The following is a 21,778-nucleotide window of genomic DNA, read 5'->3' as shown; positions in this document are numbered from 1 at the left end:
GCATTGGTCTGTTATTTGTCAATGAATAAATGTAATGTTGCCAAACACAGGCAAAAGTGAACTAGAGTGCAAATTTACCCTGAACCGGGATTTACACTCCATTTGCATCATTTCCAAACGCAACCTTAACCAAGATACAGAAATCAGTGATGTGATGTCTGTACCCACTAATAGGCGATCCGAATCCTACCCAAGATCCGTTAATGTTTTGTCAAATGCAGACCTCTCCTGTTCGGATCTTCGGGTTGAATTCGGATCCCCTATCCCATCCGATATATATATATATATATATATATATATATATATATAACATATATATGTTATTTATTTATTTATAAATATATTATTTATATTGCATTTTTATAAATTTATTTTTTATAAAAACATGTATATATATGATCAAAATAGTTGAAAAGATACTTGCATTTTTGTGTTTATTTATTTAAATTGTTATATTTTATATTTCTGTTAATAATTTATTTATTTATTTAAATCAGATCGGATCGAATCCAAAGATCTGACTGTCTCATCAAATTCAAATTCAAATCCATGTTTATGAGATCCGTCAAATCATATTCGGATATTCCCTGATTAGAATCCAATCTAATCTGTTTGCATCCCACTTATGATCCATTAGTCTTTATTCTTATCATAGGCCTCATTTCAACATGAATGAGGGTGAGATTGAAATATGCAGGGAAAGAGAATGTTCAAAATACGTATTTCTCAAGATCAACCAATATCAAAAAATTTGTCAAAAAAAATAATAATATTATAAAAGTGACAACCAATTAGGTGATAATCATCAATATTCACAAGGGGGTTTGATTGGTCAAAACTCTCCAGTATCATAACTTTCTAGCATCATAGTTTTACCCATTTCTTTGATAGCTTTTTTTATATGGTTGCATTTGGAAATAATAGAGTGTAAGTGCAAATATAAGGAGTGCATTTCTGTCCATACAAATGCAAAGTTGGGTTAGTTTTGCATTGACAAATTTAATTTCTTAGCAAACAACTTTTGGTTTTAATGGATGCAAACAGGAATCCCGATAAAATACTATACCTTTTTTTAACAAAAGCCTACTTTGAATGCGAATTTACTTCTTTTTTCGTGTAAAATTACATCTCATTTTCCACGTAAACATGTCTTCAAAATTGTATTTTCTGTCATTGTCAATGCATAAATGCATTCTTGCCTAACACTAGCAAAACTATCATGCCAGATTACATATTTATACTGAACCTGCATTTACACTCTATTTGCACCTTTTCCAAACACAGGATATAAAAAATTACAATGATTATCATGTCAGCCAAGTCCTTTCTCATTCGCATTCTTGCTGGAGCAAAATTTCTTGCATTAATGCTATGTTTGGTTTGAAGAAAAATGCAGGGAAACCTTTACAAATATTGTATTGGCTTCCCTATCTTTCCCTTCCTTTCCCTACCTTTTCCTTCAAACATGGCTAAAGGGAATAGAAAAAGTAGAAGGGAGAGAAATAATACCTTGATAAGAAACTTCCAATATTATTAGGGATTCATTTCTTGTGGACTTTTAGATTTTTCATTGTACATTTCTGGTTATTACGTTTAAAATGTTGGGGGGCATTTGCTAATTTGTATGGCTTGTTTTTTGAAAATAAAAACAACCATTATATCAGCGAAACCAATACCCCCTTAATTTTTTTGTGCTTTCAGGATATGCTTGACTAAAGTTCTGCTCCAAAGAATTATTATTTGAAGAATGAGTTTTAAGGCATTATTTTAGGCTACTTGTTCAGCTCCAAGGAATCAATTCTTGGAGTGATTTTTGAGCCCACTCCACCCACAAATAAAAAAGAATTGGTAGCATGCCAAACACAGCCTTAGTTTCCACTTTGCATGATGAGGCAATCCAGGTCGTGGGTGTTGCTTTTTTCGTGCTTCTCTCATCCCTTCCTCAATGGGTTTCGTATGTGTTCTTATCTGACAATTTGTAACTTGTATGAACAAAAGGATCAATTCTACCATAAAAATTCATCATACAAGTTGTAACTTGTATGAACAAGGATTTATATCTCATTTCCAACAGCAAGCAAATTCTTTGTTAGGTCATTACCTGACCAAATATGAACTAGAAGAAACTGGAAACTTATACCATTCTTTTCTTCGTTCAAGTAAAGCTGTTGTTTTCATTTATTCTCCCTTTTGCTTCAAAATGAATAAAGGTTGTGTTTGGATTGTAAAAAAGTGGAAATGAGTGGTGGAAAAAGATTTTTTTTTTTAATACTTGACACAATACACACTAACTTTTCAGCATAGGTGGTAATAACGGGATTTGAAACTACGTCTCCGTTAGGACTACCCAGCTAAATTGGTGTGGGAGAAGAATCCAGGAGATCTGCTATACTGTTGGATATGAAAAATGAGGCTACGAAAGTATGGAGAACAGCTGATTTTTTGCTGCATTTCCATAACAGGGAGCTAGTCATTTCCATACTCCATTGAATTCAATAGGGCATCCATGATGTTTTTCTACTTCTGCCATGCACATCAAACACTATATGTTTTAGAGAAATGTTGCAATGTCAATGCCAAATAGGAGTTTTTAGCTATAGAAATTGGCTTCTTTGTTTGGTTGAACCATTTAGAATGAAGTTATTGTCCTTTCATTTGTTACTAGTGGGTACTCGTGTGATGCACGTGATTTGTTTAGCGAAAGCTAAATAATAGAAACACATAAGAATATATAATTCTTTTATATTGTTAAATTTTTAAATAATTAATTATCATTTTATATTTTATATAATATTTTTAATATTTTTTTATAATATAAAAATAATAATAATTAATTTCAGCTAGGGTTATTCATCAAATTGATGAAATTGACCAACTCGACCAATTCAACTTGAGTTGGTCAGTTTTCTAGTATTTTCAATCAACTTTGGTTCAACTATTTCCCAACCCAACCAGATTGGATCAATTTCACTTTGGCCATTTGTAAATCGACCAAAATTGGATAACCTAACCCTAGATATATTAATATTTTATATTTTTCATATATATATTTTTAATATGAGAAAGTGGAAAATTTCTCATATTTCTTAGTCTAAAATATTTTATATCATAAAATATAACTCAAATCAACTGACCAAATAAAAAATTGACCCAAACTGATACAACCCGAGTTGGCTGGTTTTCATTAATTGTCAATCAATTTCAGGTGACCAACTCCCCAACCTGACCAGGTCGTGAACACTCCTAATTTCAGCTAAATTAATAGTCTAATATCTAATAAATAACAATAGTTTAATCTCCAATAATTATTCAAAATTTATAGCAAAAATACACATTTATTGAAAATATGATGATAATGAAATATATAATAAATAACCATTAAAAATACAATAAATACTAAAAAATATAATAAATAGTTTAATCTTAAATAATAGTTTAATCTCTAATGAATAATAATCAATAAATTATAAAAAATACAATAAGTACAATAAATTAAATTTAAAAAGTTAAATAACAGTAGTTTAATCTCCAATAATTATTGAAACTTTTCTATTAAATTTCAATGCCATATAGGTGTTAAATAACACAGCCTAAGTATCTATTTGGTATCATTTCTATTTATCGAAGAAATGTTGCCATGTAAATGCCATTAGAGGTGTAAAACAGGCCATGCCGCCCTCCCCTGGTATAACTTGGGGGGTCGGCTCGGCACGGCCTAGGCCCATGCCACGGGCCTGGCTGGCTCGTGGAGCCTCGGGCTAGGTTGGGCCGTGCATTGAGCCAAAGCTATTTATTTAAAAAATAACAAAAAAACTTAAAATTTTATTTTATATGAATTTTGATGTATACAAATATATATACAATAATTAAGTAAATTAGTATAATAAAATTAAAAAATATATATTTAATTTATTAGTATATTATATATTATATGTTATTATTTAATTATAATTTATATAATATTATATAGAAAATTTATATGGGTCATGCCGCGAGCCGTGCTGGTAACTTGCAATTGGTTTGGTAAAAAAAACCTGATTTTACTTTCCAACTTTACCCTTAACTTTCTATTTTTTCCCCACTGTATATATTGTCATTGCAAAATAATTGTGAAAACAAAACTAAAAAAATGAAGAAAATAATATAAATTACAGAAAAACAAAGAAACATAGAGAAAATTTACAAAAAAATATAAAAAATCATAAAAATTAAAGAAAAAACATAAATTACAAAAAACAAAGAAAACCCATAAATTATAGAAAATGAACAAAAATTGCAGAATAAAATAAGAATTTATATCTACTACCATATATAAAAAATGAGAACGATCCAATTAGTGTGGTCGAAAGACCCTAATTTTTCATACCAATTCTACCCCTTAGTACATAAATTCTAGAAAAGTATAACTATAAAAAATACATAATATACAAATAAATATATAAAATGTTGAAAATAAAATAAATTAAAGAAAAAATAAAAATGCAAAATAATTATGAAAAAAAATAGAAAATGAAGAAAATAATATAAATTAAAGAAAAAATAAAAATGCAAAATAATTATGAAAAAAAATAGAAAATGAAGAAAATAATATAAATTACAAAAAACAAAGAAATACACAAAAATATAGAAAATCATAAAAATTGATGAAAAATAACAGAAATTACAATAAACGAAGGAAATGATAAATTACAAAAAAATGAAAAGAAATTGTAGAATTAAACAAATTTTTGTAGAAAATATAACAAAAATACACAAGAATACAAAAAATTTCATTCCATGGGGCTTAGACCTATTTGTCAGTTGGGCCCACATCTTATAAGGGCATTTGGCCACAGGGATTGTATGTCATCATGTGTGTGGTTGTTAAGTAGGGCCTGCAATTTATGTCCTCAGTTGTATGCAACACTGTGTGACACATTATGAATCATTTGATTGTTTTATTCTTGGACAAATGTGTAGAGGTGATCAACGTGCCTAGAAAGTGTTTGCATACATGTTACTCTACTGGTTGGTTGATAAATTTTGCTTCCAACTAACTTCTTTATTTCCTTCTTAGTTAAAAAGTAAGAAGAAAATATTTTTAGGCTTAAATGTAAGTTATTTAGTAGTCATCTTAGATAATGACTTATGCTATTCAATAGTTAATTGAGTAAATTAACATAATAGCTTAGTTTACTTCTAACCATTAATAGTAATTATTTTCATAGGTTTTAAGTTATTACAAAACAGGAGATCAGTTAAGAATGGCATCTCCAATTCTCCATAAATTTTGTGTTTCATTGGGATGAACTGTATCTATATATAGTATTGTTGAATGTAATTTTATAATTGGTTTGGTGCATTAATGTTTCAATCCGATGCATTTGCAACCAACATTTTATAATTATAAAATTCAGATCTTCGCATTTTGTGAGAATAGTCTTTTTTAATGTATTATATAATTGTCTTAGGACTTGAACAATATATAAATATTCATCTATGCCCAAAAAATAAAAACATAGTCAAACATTCAAACATCACCATCAATATTGATATCAAATACCCCGTGCATGGCACCAACCATTCCACTAATATATATATATATACCAAGGGAAATAATGAACATAGTCCTAACCTAACTTGAAGAAAATAGTTGCAATACTTTGTTTGATTAGACAGAAAGCCAATTTTAATAAACAGGATTTCTGTGGAAAATGACAATTTTGTTTGTCCTTTGCACACCATGAATTATACTCGTCTAGTGTATTCATTTTCCAACTTGCCATTTCTTACTAAAAAATAAGTTTCCTTTTCTTTTTTCAAACTGTTACATGCGAATAGGCTTGTTTTGAACCTTGACTCCTACCGACAATTCTGTAGTTGAGATGGTCATTTGGTGTGTCCTTCCAAACATGGTGGTATGAGTTTAAACCCACATAATTGTAGTCTCTTCATGGTAAGGTCAATGGAGCTCACGTGCACGGTGCACCTTGCCTGGTTCCCACCCTCTCAAAATAGTTGTCTCCTGAGTTCAACCTAAAGATTTTTACCTCCCATCTCCAACCTCTTGCATCTAATTATTGTTATTTACTTACCTAGTGTTTGAAACCAATGTCGTTTCTTGAAATGTGGCGCCATGTTTATCAAAAAAAAAAAGTTTTTTTTTTCAGACTACACCTTGGAATTTGGTAAAAGTGTGGTATGAGAAAACGGCCCTTTTGGTGATTTCTCGTTTTGTTGCTATCGTTAGTAACAGTATACTGACATGGTATTGAAAAATACATATGTCATAGCAATATCAATGATACAAAATAGAAAAGAAAAAGGAAAAAAAAGTCTTTTAGAAAATAACATGTCAATATAGTACCATTTTCACAAAAATAGAAAAAAAAAACACCTAACACCACATTAATAAACATAGGGTCCATTTGGTTCACAACTAGAATCAAAATCGGAATCAAAATTGAAATGGTCTATTCCCATGGTTTATTTGATTTAGAATAGACCTGCAAATGAATCGAATTTGAATTGAATCAAGCTAAATTCAAATTCAAAATCAATTATGATTCATGATATTCGGATTCAATATTTAACAGATATCTAAAATTCATGTTCGAATTCAATTTCAATTATCAAGTCGAATATTCAATTTGATTCGAATTTGATTGATTATTGAGGATGGAAGCATTTTCAAGCTTCTTATGAAACAAAACCCCAAAACAGATCGTTGAAATTAGATTTTTGAGTTTCTTACTCAGAAGTCAGAATAAAAGAAGAGAGACATATGACTGTTGAATTTAGTTTTTGGGTTTCGGATTACCTGAGAAAAGGGGAAGGGGAAAGAATCCCCTCTTTGCACCAGAGTCTCAGATTAAAAACCTAGGCCTATAGTCTGAAAAACGTCTTGATGCCGGAATAGGTGCACCAATGCTGGAGTGGTGGTTGTGTTTCTTGGGTTGGGTGGCAGCCATGGTTTTCAAAATTGGACCGGACTGGAAAAACCGGGAATCGGACTGGATAGTTGGACCAGAAAAACCAGAAACCGGTCACTTGACCGGTTTTTGAATATTATTTATAAGTTTAATTAATTTAAATAATAATTAAAATTAGAATAAATTAGAATAGGATTTCATTCTCAAGGAAGGTGATAGGGAATGGGATTCTGATTCTGTCAATCAAACAGTCAGAATTGAAATGACCGATTCTGATTCTAAACCCCTATTCTTATAAACCAAATAGACCCTTAAATCTACACTATTCTAGGCGGGTTGAAATTTCAAACTACAATCCCAAACACTCTCAGTCAGAAAAAAAAAACAAAAAAAAAAAAAAAAAAGAAAGAACAATCTAATAGGTGGTTTTGGTTGGGGAATGCCTAGACAAGGGGTCAAGCCCAAAGTTGAACCAGACAGGGATTAGCCAACCTCAGCCTTGGAAGAAAACAGTGCCGGCCTGGGTTGGCGGGCGGCTCAAGAATTGGCACCTTCATGCAGACAATCTCTACATAAACATGGGGAATCCAAACCATGCAACAATATTTTAAAACTCTAAATTTTAATTAGATGAAGCTGCTCGGCCCATATTGGTTACTTGATCTAATTTATTCCTAGGTCCCTCTAGGCTCTATATATATAACCATCCAAAAGAGCTGAGTGGGTTGACCAGTCCACGGCCCAGGATCCGGTTTTCGATGACAATATTCGGGTCTATCGTGAGTAGGAAAAAAAAAAGTGAAACATATTGTATTATAATACACCCTCATCTCACCCCATCACTATCACTGCTATTTGAAAAATGAAATGTTATGTTATTTATGTATACACCCCTATAGGTTGATGTAGTTACTAAAACTATCCTATTATTTGTTTTATTATTAAAATGCCCCTTATAGAACAGCTTATTTACGTAGGCCCTGCTGGACCGTTTTTGTAAAGGACAAGGAGACGTCCTTAGGCCTTAGCCTGAACATCTTGTATCCTGACCCGGGTTAGGGCCGGACCCCACTGGACCCGTTTCCAATAAATTGGATGGTCATAGTTGGCTGAGGTTGAACACCTTAATTTTCCGTGTCCCGCCTGGTCTGACAGTGATTATATATGGTAACTAGGCTCTACAATAATTACTCTGTGCGGGGCCCGGGAGCAGTGTGCAGATCACGTTCCCGCATAGATGGGTCGATTTGATTGACCATCAATGGGTCGAAGTGGGTTAAACAGTGAGCCAATTATTTATCCGATCCTCACAGACCACGCGGCTCAACCATCTCGAGTTTTGATTCTTTTGTGAATTGGACGCACCAGATGGACCATTTAGCCGGTGGGTCAGTTGGACCTGTTCAAATTATTATGGAGAAGGTAGAAGGCGCATAACGTAATGTAGACGTAATAGGACCAGACGAGAAATGGGAAAGCTTTCCCTTTCCTCTCCCTTCCTTTTTTGGACACAGCCACACGCAGGCTCTCTCTTTCTCTCAAACCCATCCTGCTCTCTGGTTGCTTTAATCTGTAAAAAAGGTAAAATGGAACATATGCTCTTCCATATTCAACTTGAAGCAAACACCAAAACGACCCATCTGAATTTTTTAATATCTTTTGAAGTAGAGGATTAGGAGAGATAGCGCTTTCTCTCTCTCTCTCTCTCTCGAAAGTAGAAATTTATATTACTTTCTTCTTCTTTTTTTTTTTCGTAGAAACTTTATTCCTTCTTTTATTTGTTACCCTTTTATTCAGAATTTGTTACACACGGTTTTTATTTTTTCGCCTTGGGTTGTGGGGTTTTGTTTGAGTCTACATCTTTTCATTTCTTTATCGGATTAGCAGATTCCCCTCGTCATTTCTTATTTCATTTCTCAACCCACATGCGTGTCATTGCGTTTGTCTGGTCTGTATTGGATCACAGGGATCTCTTGTTCTCTTTCTGTTATCAAAGGAGAGAGAGGGAGGGAGGTGGGGTTTAGTTTCTGAACCTTTTTTTTGTCGGAGGCTTGGTTCTAAGGACACAGGAAGAAGGTGAGATTTTCTGAAACTGGGTTTTTTGTTCTGGGACCCGGCCGGATTCGTTTCCGTTGGTTCGGATCGGCTCGGGTGCCTGCTGTAGTGGGATTCTTGTTTCTTTCAGGGCTTCTTTCAGGGTTTCTTATGGTTTTATTGAAGTGGGTTCGATTCGTTTCGGTGAAAGGTTGTGACATGCGAGAGATTTTTCATTTCTGTTGAGTGTTGTATATTTGCTTTATATGTTGTTTGTTTCTGCTGAATTTGGGGGTTTATGTGATAATTGGGTGCTCTGTTTGATCCTGTTCGGCATTTCTGGTTGTTCGCTTGTCTTTGGAGATGATTTTCTATGATCTCTGACTTTGTTCATCATATTCAATTCATTTGGAAGGAGGGATTTTCTTGTTGTCTATCCTTCGGGTGAATTTGGATGTTACTGAATTGGGCTTGATTGTATCGAAATTCTGTATCGATCTTAATCTCCTGAGTCATGGCGGGAATAGATGTTTCTAAATATGATCATAGTCCTGTGCATAAGGCTGTAGCTACGAGGGATTACGCTGCTCTCAAGCGGATACTTGCAAGTCTCCCGCGCCTCTGCAATCCAGCTGAGATTCGGACTGAGGCGGCTTCATTTGCGGAGGAAGAGAAAGCGGATGCTATCTCTGCTGTGATTGACCGCAGGGATGTGCATAACCGAGAGACCCCACTCCACCTTGCTGTTAAACTCGGTGATGAGACTGCAACTGAGATGCTTATGGTTGCTGGAGCAGACTGGAGCTTGCAGAACGAACAGGGATGGAGTGCCCTGCAGGAAGCCATTTGCAACAGAGAAGAAGGCATTGCCATGACTATTGTCAGGCACTACCAGCCGTTAGCATGGGCAAAATGGTGTCGTAGGCTTCCTCGTTTAATAGGGACTATGAGGAGGATGAGGGATTTCTACATGGAGATCACGTTTAACTTTGAGAGCTCTTTAATCCCTTTCATAGCAAGGATTGCGCCTTCAGACACCTACAAGATATGGAAGAGGGGAGCAAGTTTGAGGGCAGATATGACTTTGGCTGGTTTTGATGGATTCAAGATTCAGCGTTCAGATCAGAGTATTCTGTTCCTTGGAGATGGCTCTGAGGATGGGAAGGTCCCCCCCGGGACTCTCTGCATGATCTCACACAAGGATAAGGAAGTGATGAATGCTCTTGATGGAGCCGGTTCTCAGGCAAGTGAAGCAGAGGTTCAACAGGAAGTGGCTGCAATGTCTCAGACTAATATCTTCAGGCCTGGAATTGATGTGACTCAGGCAATACTATTGCCACAGTTGACATGGAGAAGGCAAGAGAAGGCAGATATGGTTGGTCCATGGAGGTGTAAGGTGTATGATATGCACAATGTGGTGGTAAGTGTCAAGTCCAGGCGAGTTCCTGGGGCTATGACGGATGATGAGTTTTTCAATTCTTCCAATGAAAATGACACGGAGAGTGAAGGGTATGATGACATCTTGACAGAGGAAGAGAGGAGGCAATTAGAAGTTGCACTTAAGATGGACTCTTCAGAGTTGACAACTGAAGATAGTCTTCCTGATGGCATTATTGCCCATCGACATAGTTGCTACGAGCAACGGGAGATCCCTATTGAAGGTGTGCATAGTTGTGGCAATGCTGAAGTAAAACAGGAGAAGAAAGGGTGGTTTGGTGGCTGGAGAAAGCAGGACACGAAACATGAAGGTCAAAAGAAGATAGCTCCACCAAGAAGTTCTGTCTGTATGGATGACAAGGTAAGTGATCTCCTTGGGGATTCTCCACCTAGGCATCAGAGCAAGCAGGGAAGACACTCTGCAGAGGTTGGTGCAAGGGGGGATGAACTCCAGAAAGGGCGAGATACAAAAAAGTCTTCTCTGAGTTCTGATAGTGGTCATCGATGCAGGGATGTAAGCCGTGAGAGTGAGTACAAGAAAGGATTGAGACCTACTCTGTGGCTTTCTCCCAACTTTCCACTCCAAACTGAAGAATTGCTGCCCTTGCTTGATATTCTTGCTAACAAGGTCAAGGCAATCCGTCGTTTAAGAGAATTACTTACAACAAAGCTTCCTCCAGGAACTTTTCCAGTGAAGGTTGGTGACATCCTTAACTGTTCTGCATCGCATGATATCTTAGAACCCTTATGCTTTGACTGTTCTATTTTTCCTTGGTTGCTTAAATCCTCTCTCTCTCTCTCTCTCTCTCTCTCTCTCTCTCTCTCTCTCTCTCTCTCTTTTTATACTTTGTCATTGTTTCTTGTTGCTTGTTGTTCTTTTGCTTCAAATGGTTCAGTCTAAGGTAAAGAACACTATTGATTTACAGTAGATTGTATGTTCAATTGTTTTTTGTTGCAGAGCTTTAACCTGCATGAAGCTTATAAGCTTTACTGCTTTTATGCAATGTCTTAGGACTAAAATATTCTCCGTTAACATTATTTGGACATTCCTTTCTCTAGCTGCCAAATTTTGTTCATGTTAGAACTTTTGTGAATTGTGAACATTGAGGAAACTGAACCATAGTAGAGTGTAGTACCAGATTGCAAATATTGTTCATGTAATTTTGCAGTTTATCTATGATGGAATTATCTTGTTCAGATAAACTTGTTGTGGCTATGTTTGTGAATTTGGAGGAGGATTACATGGTTTATGTATGCACGATTACCGATTCCCTCCTTAGGTTGATGTGATGTTTGGGTTGTTCTTCCTTTAATTTATTAAGTTATACCTAAACTAAGAGGTTGTTCACCATAAAAGCACAGAAGCCCTGTTAGAATTGGGATTGAAATTTTTAATTCTGAAATACTTTTGAGGTTTCCTTGGTTTACATGTCAAAGAAGAGCAAAGATCTGACAACATTTCTTCACTTTATATGGCAAAGAGGGCTGTGGCATCCACAATGTGCTCTTCTTCTTCAGCTATTTACCCCTTAAACATTATACACAATCTTCATTTTCTTTTCTTTTTTAAGCATTCTGTGAACTCTGTCCTATTATCTGTGGATGTGTTAGGTGAAGCTTTTCTTAGGTGAGGTCATGATATTCTTTAAGTCCCTTTATTTAGGATTGCTAGAAATTCATGTCGTTCACATCAATAGGAGAAATCAAGACTCTTAGTTATGGAATATAGTTACAAGATCAAAACTTTCGAAATTAGGGAATTAAATTACTTTCTTGGTTGTGAAATTTAAAATGAAAAGCTGGGTTGTGGTTACATTATATGTGTAATGTAGATTCATAATAAGAATGATGGTAGGTGTTCATGCTAGCTGCTAGCATACTAATTAATATGGACTGGTCTAAATACAATAGTATGATTTGAGAGAGCAAAGAGCAATTAAGAAACTAATCCTCGGACCAAATAAATGTGGAGACTCTAGTGATATTTGACACTATCTTAGATCACTAGAGATGAAGTAAAACCCTCAGAGATATCCTACTCGATGAAAAACCAAACATTTAAAATTACTTATACTCAAGTTTTTATGAGACATGAGAATCTAGTGTGGAGTTAGGGGCATTGATTACTTTTTTTCCATATGACTGATATTTTCTCGGATTAAACCCTCGTCCTTTATTCTTAGCTTTTCTACAAACTGTCTAATCAAAACATTGTGAACCTAAACCCAAAATATCAATCCAAAAAATTAGGGAAAAACCTAAACATGCAAACTACAACAACCGTGCTGTGGTTAGTTTTTGAGACCTAAAGCACAGGACATGGTTAGTCGTCATCATCATCATAATGCAACTTTCTTTCTGCAAACATGTTTGTCAATATGTCAGCCACTGTTGGGTGAAAAAAAATTTATCTAGGATGCCAAAGCTTCAACAAGTGAGAAATTCTCCAAGGATTACTTCTTGATGCTAGTTCTAGCCAGAGGCCAAGAAGAAGTGTAACTTTATGAAAAATATGAAATTTCCTTGATCCAAGGGTAAAAGGAATTCTAAGACCTAAGAGCAGTGGAAGAGCCTCAATTCTGTTGGAATATCCTTTGAACTTTAACTTGCAGAGCAGAAACATGCAAAGGCAATTGTACCAGATATGTGTCCTTGGATGCACCTCTTGTATATGTACCTCAGTAATTCGAACATGATCTAACACTTGTCAACATGATGTGATATTCAGAAGAGCCTCAATTCTGTTGGAATCTCCTTTGATCTTTAACTTCCAGACCAGAATATGCAAAGGCAATTGCTCCAGATATGCCCTTGGATGCACCTCTTGTATTTATACCTCAGTAATTTAACAGGATCTAACACTTGTCAACATGATGTGATACTGGTACAGGCATTCTACACAACTTATTGCAATAAAGTTTTCAAACTCTTGGCCATACTATATATAATTGTCCAAAATTGCATAGATAATGTTGTCAAGAAAAGTATGTAAATCATATCCCTTAAGCAGCGATAAGAAAACTCTGTACATAATACCTTACCTGAACAGCTGAACTTGCTCTAAGAAATGTTTTTTTTTTTTTTTTTTATTTGTCCTTACTCTTAGAAACTTAAAACTTTGAATTTGTCCATATGCAAGTACTAAAAATTCATATTGTTTACAATGCATCCTTTGCATGCTCAATCCATCATAACCTGGAATAGAAAGAAAAATGGTAAGTTTTATAAAGGTCTGCTGGTGGTCATCTTTCTTTTCATGGTGGCAAGATTGCAAAAATTTCACATCTAATTCTATATTTAGGGGCATAAAACTTTAATGTCAAGAGTGCTTTATCCTTTCTATGCTTCTTTTTTTGTTAAGATGATGTCCTCTCTATTTCTTGTATGCTCTTTCTTTTTTGTTATCTTCCAAAAAAAGAGTTCTTATACAGCTTTCTATACTGGGTCGAAATGCCTTTTAGATCCGTCCAACCTAACTGATTCCTATATTATGTGAATTCTCCACCTTGTCAAGATGGGCTTTCTTTAATTTATTCTAAATGTCACCATAATATATACATTCATAATTTTTTGTTTCAATCTTTCAAGATATATTTGCTGAGAAAATCATCTTTGATTATATCTAGGTTTCTATTCCGGTGATTCCAACTATCAGAGTTTTGGTCACTTTTACAAAATTTGAAGAGTTACAACCCTTGGATGAGTTCTCCACACCTCCTTCGAGCCCTCATACTGCAGGCCGAGAAAGCCCTGCAATGATGCAGTCCTCAAGTTCATCATGGCTTCAATGGATAAAAGCACCATACCATCGTCAAAACTCTTCTATGAGTTCTGGCCCCAGCAGTCGGGTAGAAGATATTCAAGACCCATTTGTCTTACCTGCGGATTATACTTGGACAACAGTTGAAGCAAAGAAGAAGAAGATGCAGGAAAAGAAGAGCAAATCGAAGAAGGGAAGAAGTCAAAAGCAGTGAAGTTTGCTTTCAGCAGGGGGAGGGGGCTACCCAGAGGGAGACACCAAGTAAAAGGAAAACATTGTTCCATTAACTGATGAACCCATCATACTGCATGGAAATACAAATGGGACCTAGCTCGGGATTGAAGGGAATGGTCTTTCCGACTGGTGACTTGGGAAAAAGTCTTGGGGAATCATAATTCATCTTTCCGAAGTGCTTGTAATCAACACAAAACATTTGTTTGGCTCTTTAAATGCATTCTTCTAGTAGTTGTGTACACCAATTGTATCAGTTCAATATTTGTCACGGCCTCCTGTTTGAAGTGGGTTTAATTATTATTAGCAATGCATGGCGGGCTGGGTTTTATTTACTATCAAATTATTCAGTAAGCCATTTTTCAATCACAAGCTTCCATTCTCTGTCTGGACTGTGTTAATGATGGAATGGGATCAACCTTTGTCTTGGTTTTTCTCTATTCTTTTGTCCCTGTACTTGTGGAACATCAAGTTTGTTGTGTCGGCAGGTTCTTTCACTTGAGATCACATGGCTGGGCACCATGCAAAACAAACAGATGATGATAGAATTGGTATTAAATATTTCCCTAATAGAGATGTTCTCAAAGTTGTTGCTGGGTTCAAGGAGGGTTAGAGAGTTTGTGTTGCTGGGCATTCAATTGGAACCCCACTTATTCCTTTTTGGCATTCTCTGAACCTGAAAGCTGTAAACTACCAAACTTTTCCAGTTTGTAATTTCTCCATTTATGCTGTCCTTTTCCGGTCAAAGTGTCAGCAGTCAACTGGTTTGAAGGCTGACCATCTTTTGTAGGATATGAAGTTGGACCAGAATGAGGATGCAGACGCTCCCCCATAAGTGGGTTACATTGGACCCACCCAAGTAATGGACGGGTTTTGAAATAGAAATCTAAGGCATTATTGGATTTGAAATGGCAAAAGATGTTTACACTTTTTTGGTTTCGGACAAATAACTAGTGGGTCTCTCATCACAAAGTTGTATAACGTGTTATTTTCTTTTTTCTTTATTCGCTTCATGGGGCTACACAACAGGGGGTAGCCCATCCCCTTTCCCTTACCCCGCCCCCCAACCCCTGGTGGCAGCGGGATTCCCAGGTCTCTAACCCTACCAACTGAGCCAGTGGCCAAAATATGCCCTAGGAAGGGGCAACCCTCTGGCTCTGGAGAGGGTTGTTATGTCCTCTTGTCAACGGTAGGGCCGCTTCTTTTGGCGGGCCCAACCTGAGCTCGACCCGACCCAACCTAATATCTGCTTTTGAATGGGTTGGACCTGAGTTTTGGGGTTTTGGATTGGACCGGGCCAGAGCACTTGGGCTTGATTTAAATTCGGATTGGGTTTGTGTTGGGGCCTTGGTAGTTTGAGTTTGGCCAGAAGTCCATTTGAACAACTACACACACATACTACAATAAAAAAGTGTGAATAGCCCCCTATGATATTTTTTTAACTAAAATACCCATCTTCTTGAATTTAGTCCCTTGTAATTTGAATATTACTTTTTAGTACATTTCATTCCCTCTTTAAATCCCATAATTTGGACATTAACTCCCATTCATTAAATCCTATATTTAAGGCATTTTTGTCTATCATCATTAAATTCCATTAATTAAACCAATGACCATTAATATTAATAATAGGGAAAATTTATGATGCAGAAAATATATGGTATAGAAAGAGTTTTGACCAATCAAAACCCATAATTTTAAAATCAACTAAAAATGAAACTAGTTTTTTTAGATGGTAGGTAAGTAACTATATTGTTTGGGTCAAACAAGTGAACCATATCATAATTAAATACTAAAATTTTAAAAATGGATAAGAACACATAAATAAAAAAATTAGAAAATTTTAGGCACATATTTAATATTATATATTTGTCATATTAAACAAAGCATGTATGATAATAAGCATTTTTATTAATGATGGAAATGGAATGCAATGTTTAAGGATGATCCACAAATGATACCATTTTTTTCCCTAAATGGTGGGTCAATGGTTCAACCTTTCAGATCAATGGATCAACCCATGATGTCATAGTAAAATAATATTGTTTTCTAAAAATAAAAAAATATATGGAAAAATATAGAAAATACATAAAATAGAAAAAATTAGACACATTTCTAACATTTCATATTAATTCATATTAAAAGGGGTAAGTGTGATAAACAATAATTAATTTTATTAATGATGTAATGAAATGCAAAATTTAAAAACAAATGGGTCAATTGTCCAAGTCAAATGGATCAACCCATGATGTTATAATTGAATAATAAAGTTTAGAAAATATAGAAATACAAAAAATAGTAGAAAACTTGGCACATCTCTAATATTATATAGCCATCACATTAAAGAAAATAAGTGTAATAAATAAGAATTATTTTTATTGATGGCAAAAATATAACAATAAAAGTAAAACTGTCTTTAAAGGATTTTTTTTTTCATTCTAGGAGCGGTCCATGAATTAAATAATCTAGATTAACCCATGATGTCATAATTAATAATAAAACACTAATAATAGATATAAATACTAAAAGCTATAAAAACATAAACATTTTATAAAAAAAATAAGACATCCTGATATTATACATTTATCACATTATATAAAAAAAGAATTATTTTTTATTGATAATGAAAATGGGTGGTAATTCAGTGGTTCAATTGTCTAAGTTAAATTAGTCAATCCATTATGTCATAATTAAATAAATATTTTTTCAAAATAGATAGAAATACAAAAAAAAAATTATAGAAAATGTGAACACAATCTTATTGCCATATGTTTATCATATTAAACAATAATAGGTGTGATAAACAATAATTAGTTTGTATTAATAATGAAAATGGAATAAAATTTAAACTAATCAGAAAATAAAAATTTGTTTGCCTTGGTGGTAGGGTAGTGGTTCAATAACCCGAGTTAAATGAGTTAAGCCATGATATCATATTAAATAATAAAAATTTTAAAATATATAGAAATACAAAAAATATAAAAAATCTGTAAAAAGTTGGCACATCTCTGACATTATATATAAATCATATTATACAAAACAAGTGTGATAAATAAGATTAGTTTATTAATTACAAAAATATAACACAAAAGTTAAAATTGACTAAAAAATGAACCCAATATTCCATCTAGGTGGTAATTATTTGTTTAGTTGTCAAAAAAAATAAAAAATTTAAAGTGTAAAAAAAAATGTAGAAAATTTTGGCATATATCCAATGTTATATAGTTGTTATACTTAGACGAAATAAGTGTGATAAAAATGAATTATTTTTACTGATAATGGAAATGGAATACAAATTTTAAAATTGACTATGGAACAAAAATATTCTTCCTTTTGGTTAGTAGGCTAGCAATTCAATTATCTACCTCAACCTATGACATCATAATTAAATAATAAAAATTCAAAAGAGGTAAGAAACATGAAATTATAGAAAAATATAAAATATTTACTTTAATTAAAAAATATATTAGCTAGATACTAGCTTTATTTTAAAAATATAAATATTAAAAATAATATAATAAAAAATAATCCTAATTAAATTAAAAATAAAATGATCCATTTATTACTATTACAATTATATTTAATTAAATTCAATGACAGTAGGAATCTGCTAAATTAAAAAAAATATGAAAGAAAGTAGTTTCATGAAGAGAGAAGGAAGAGAGAAGGAGAATAAGAGAAGTTGAAAAAAAAGAGAACAATAATTTGGCCTCCCTCTTCACTTATTATTTATACTGAAATAATAGAACTGTACAAAGACAACTATGCCCTTATAGGGTGGAAAAACATAAGACAACATATATAACACTCAAAAAAATAATAAAATTTGGACTCACATAACTATTGTGGTCCCCACCTCCTATCTAACAACTAACATAGAACATCTACTCAAAAAAAATATCATAAAACTAATTAATCTTCAACACTCCCTCTCAAGTTGGGAGTAAATGTCACACATTCCCAACTTACGTAGATCATGTTCAAGCTTGTTCTTTGCCACCCCTTTAGTGAGAACATCAGCCAGCTATAACTCTAAAGAGACATAAGTCAAACAAATTTCTCTAATTGTTACCCTTTTTCTTATAAAGTGTCTATCAACATGAATTAGTTTTGTCCTATCATACTAAATTGGATTATGGGCAATATTGATTGTAGCCTGATTGTCACAGTATAACATCATACGTTCCTCTGCTTTCACCCCAATCTCACTCGAAAAAGATCTAACCCAAAGAAGTTCTGAGAAACCATGAGCCATGGATCTATACTCGGCCTCTACACTTGACCTTGCCACAACCGCTTATTTCTTACTCTTTCAGGAGATCAAGTTTCCACTTACAAAGGTACACTCCTAATGTAGACCTCATGTCATCTAAGCATCTTGTCCAGTCTGTATCTGTATAGGATTCTAGCTTTAGATTCTCATGATTTGAGAAAAGAATGCCTCTACCAAGGTGCTTTTTCAGATATGCAAGTATTCTCTCAATAGCTTCCCCATGTTGAACCCGAGGTGCATGCATGTACTAACTCACAACACTGACAACATAAGAAATATTTGATCGTGTCATACACAAATACAACAGTCGACACACCATTCTTTGATATCTTCCCACATCCTTTACCAATTCCCCATCCACACCATTAATTCTGTGATTTGGATCAATAGGAGTGTCTGTTGGTTTCGTCCCCAGCTTCCTAGTCTCTCACAATAGGTCAAGTACATACTTTCTTTGTGAAATGAAGTTCCCATGCTTGGATCTTGCAACTTCAATCCCTAAGAAGTATTTGAGCTCACCAAGATCTTTGATCTCAAATTCTTGCTACAATGATTTTTTGAGATCATCAATCTCCTCCAGATCATTTCCTGTCACCACTATATCATCCACATACACAATCAGAATTGACACCAGAGCATATCTCCTCTTCACAAAGAGGGTGTGATCAGACTATGTCTGTGTATTATCTAAAACGGATGAGTGCCCCTCTGAACCTGTCAAACCAAGCCCTAGGTGACTGTTTTAGTCCATATAGAGATTTTCAGAGTCTGCACACCTTTCCTTTACCAACATTTTAATAAAAGCATGTTGGAATGTCCATATATACCTTATCTTGTAAGTCACCATTGAGGAAAGCATTTTTGACATCAAGCTGGAACAAAGGCCATGAATAGGGGGCTGCTAGAGATAAAAGGATACAAACTAAACTCATCTTAGCTATTGGTGCAAATGTTTCCAAATAATCAACATCATAGGTCTAAGTATACCCTTTTGCTACCAACCTGGCCTTGTACCTTTCTATCTTGCCATCGGCCTTATACTTCACTGTGAATACCCATCGACATCCGAATGTCTCCTTATCTAGGGGGAGATCAACTATTTCCCAATTGGTTTTTGACCAAAGCATCCATCTCATCTTGCATGGTTGTTTTCCACTTAAGTTTGGAGAGAGCCTCAGTAACATTCCTATGTATAGACACAATCCAAGATAGAAAGAAAAGCACGATAGGAGGGTGATAAAGCACTGTAGGAAAGATATTGTGAAATGCAATGGGTTGTACACTTTCTTTTTCCCTTATGAAGTGCAATGGGAGGATCAAGGTCAATGGGATCAGTTGCAACAATTGTGTTAGGGACAGAAACATTATCATCAGAAAACACAGCAGGCTTAGGCTCAAGAGGAATACCTAGAACTGTATCTGCCGAATCGGGAGTTTTAGAAAGACTGACAGAGAGTGGTGTGGGTTGAGGCTATGTGGAGTCAACCATCATCTACTGGCGCTGATGTTGCTGTGAGGCTGCTCGTAATGGCTCAGGTAATGAAACTAGAGGTGCAGGTGCTAGTCGAACTGATGGTGCTGGTGCTGGCTAAACTAATGGAGGCACCACAGAAACAGGAAGAGGAACAAATTGTGAGCTCTTCTCCCCAAAACTCTCCCCTTGAAATTAACCACTTGAGAAGAAGAATGTGGATTCAAAAAATGTAACATCCATAATGGCAAATTTGCTCCTCAACACTAGGTCATAAGAACAATACCCATTTTGGTTCTGAGCATACCCAAGAAAAACACATTTCTTGGCCTTAGGGTCCAATTTCTTATGATGAGGGCCAAAAATGTGAACAAAAGAAATACAACCAAAATCAGTCAGAGGTATATGAAATATCTCTCCATCTAGAAAAAGAAGGCTAAATGGCACCTTAAACCCCAAAGTCTGTGAAGAAACACGATTAATCAAATGCGCGGCTGTAAGAACTGCATCTCCCCAGAACTGCACAGGAACTGAAACACACACCATAAGACTCCTTGCCACCTCCACAATGTGTCTATTTTTTCTCTCAGCAACTCCATTCTATTGCGGTGTATATGTACAACTGCTCTGATGAACTACACCATGTTCTAAGAGATACGTGGTTAGGTTCTTCTTAAAATACTCTTTGGCACTACATGATCTAAAAGCCTTAGTTCTCACACCAAATTGTGTGATCTCATCAAATATATCCAAGAATATCATGTATAACCATTAACAAACAAGAGAAATTAACAGAATCCTTCCATAGAAGGGATTTGACAACTCTCACACTCCAAAGTAGATAATTGAACAAACTCAAACAACTTTGGGAAAAGACATTTCAAAGAACTAAAAGAAAGATGTCCCAAGTGATTGTGCCAAAGCATAATCTGGTTCATTGACTTTGACCCACTACTACTGTTGCTTCTAACATGATGGCCCTGATGTCTCGGAATCTCATCCAGAAGATAGACTCCATTCACCTCACGACCACTCTCAATCATCTTCTTTGACTCTAGATCCTGCAAAACACAATTACCAAGAAGAAAGGTCATAGAACAATTCAAATTTTTTGTCAAAGAACTAACATACAGTAGGTTGGTATGAAGTCTAGGAACCAGAAGATAGACTCCATTCACCTCACGACCACTCTCAATCATCTTCTTTGACTCTAGATCCTGCAAAACACAATTACCAAGAAGAAAGGTCATAGAACAATTCAAATTTTTTGTCAAATAACTAACATACAGTAGGTTGGTATGAAGTCTAGGAACATGTAAAACAGAAGACAGAGTTATATCATTGGTCATTCTAACTATCCCCTTCCCAGCGATGGGCATATCTAAATCATCTGTTGTAGAGACTCTGTCTCTACCAGAGCACAACTGATAGGAATTGAAAATGGTAGGGGCATTAGTCATATGCTCAAGTGCTCCTGAGTCTATAATCCAAAGAGGTCCCTCCTTACCTGAAGTGGTTGCAAGATTTGTAGTTGCATATAAACTACCTGTATGTGCAAAGGAAGTGGTGTAGCTGGCTCCTGCATTCTGCTGTCCATCTAAAAGGCTAGAGCAGGGTGAATCTTTCTTATGCATAAGTTGTCCAAACCTCTCCAATTATGT

General features: G+C 34.9%; 1 protein-coding gene across 1 annotated transcript; it reads left to right on the top strand.

The window, feature by feature from the left end:
• Positions 1–8,386: 8,386 nt before the first annotated feature.
• LOC148878528 (uncharacterized) lies at positions 8,387–14,739 on the top strand. The gene is made up of 2 exons (XM_088955961.1): positions 8,387–11,079; positions 14,009–14,739. Exons 1-2 carry the CDS (start codon positions 9,460–9,462, stop codon positions 14,354–14,356), a joined length of 1,968 nt encoding a protein of 655 aa, XP_088812087.1. The 5' UTR covers positions 8,387–9,459; the 3' UTR covers positions 14,357–14,739.
• Positions 14,740–21,778: the final 7,039 nt, after the last annotated feature.

Source organism: Nelumbo lutea, chromosome 1 (genome assembly GCF_056320005.1).
Source record: "Nelumbo lutea isolate HS-2025 chromosome 1, American lotus-T2T, whole genome shotgun sequence".
NCBI lineage: Eukaryota > Viridiplantae > Streptophyta > Magnoliopsida > Proteales > Nelumbonaceae > Nelumbo > Nelumbo lutea.
This window is presented reverse-complemented; position numbering and strand designations above follow the sequence as displayed.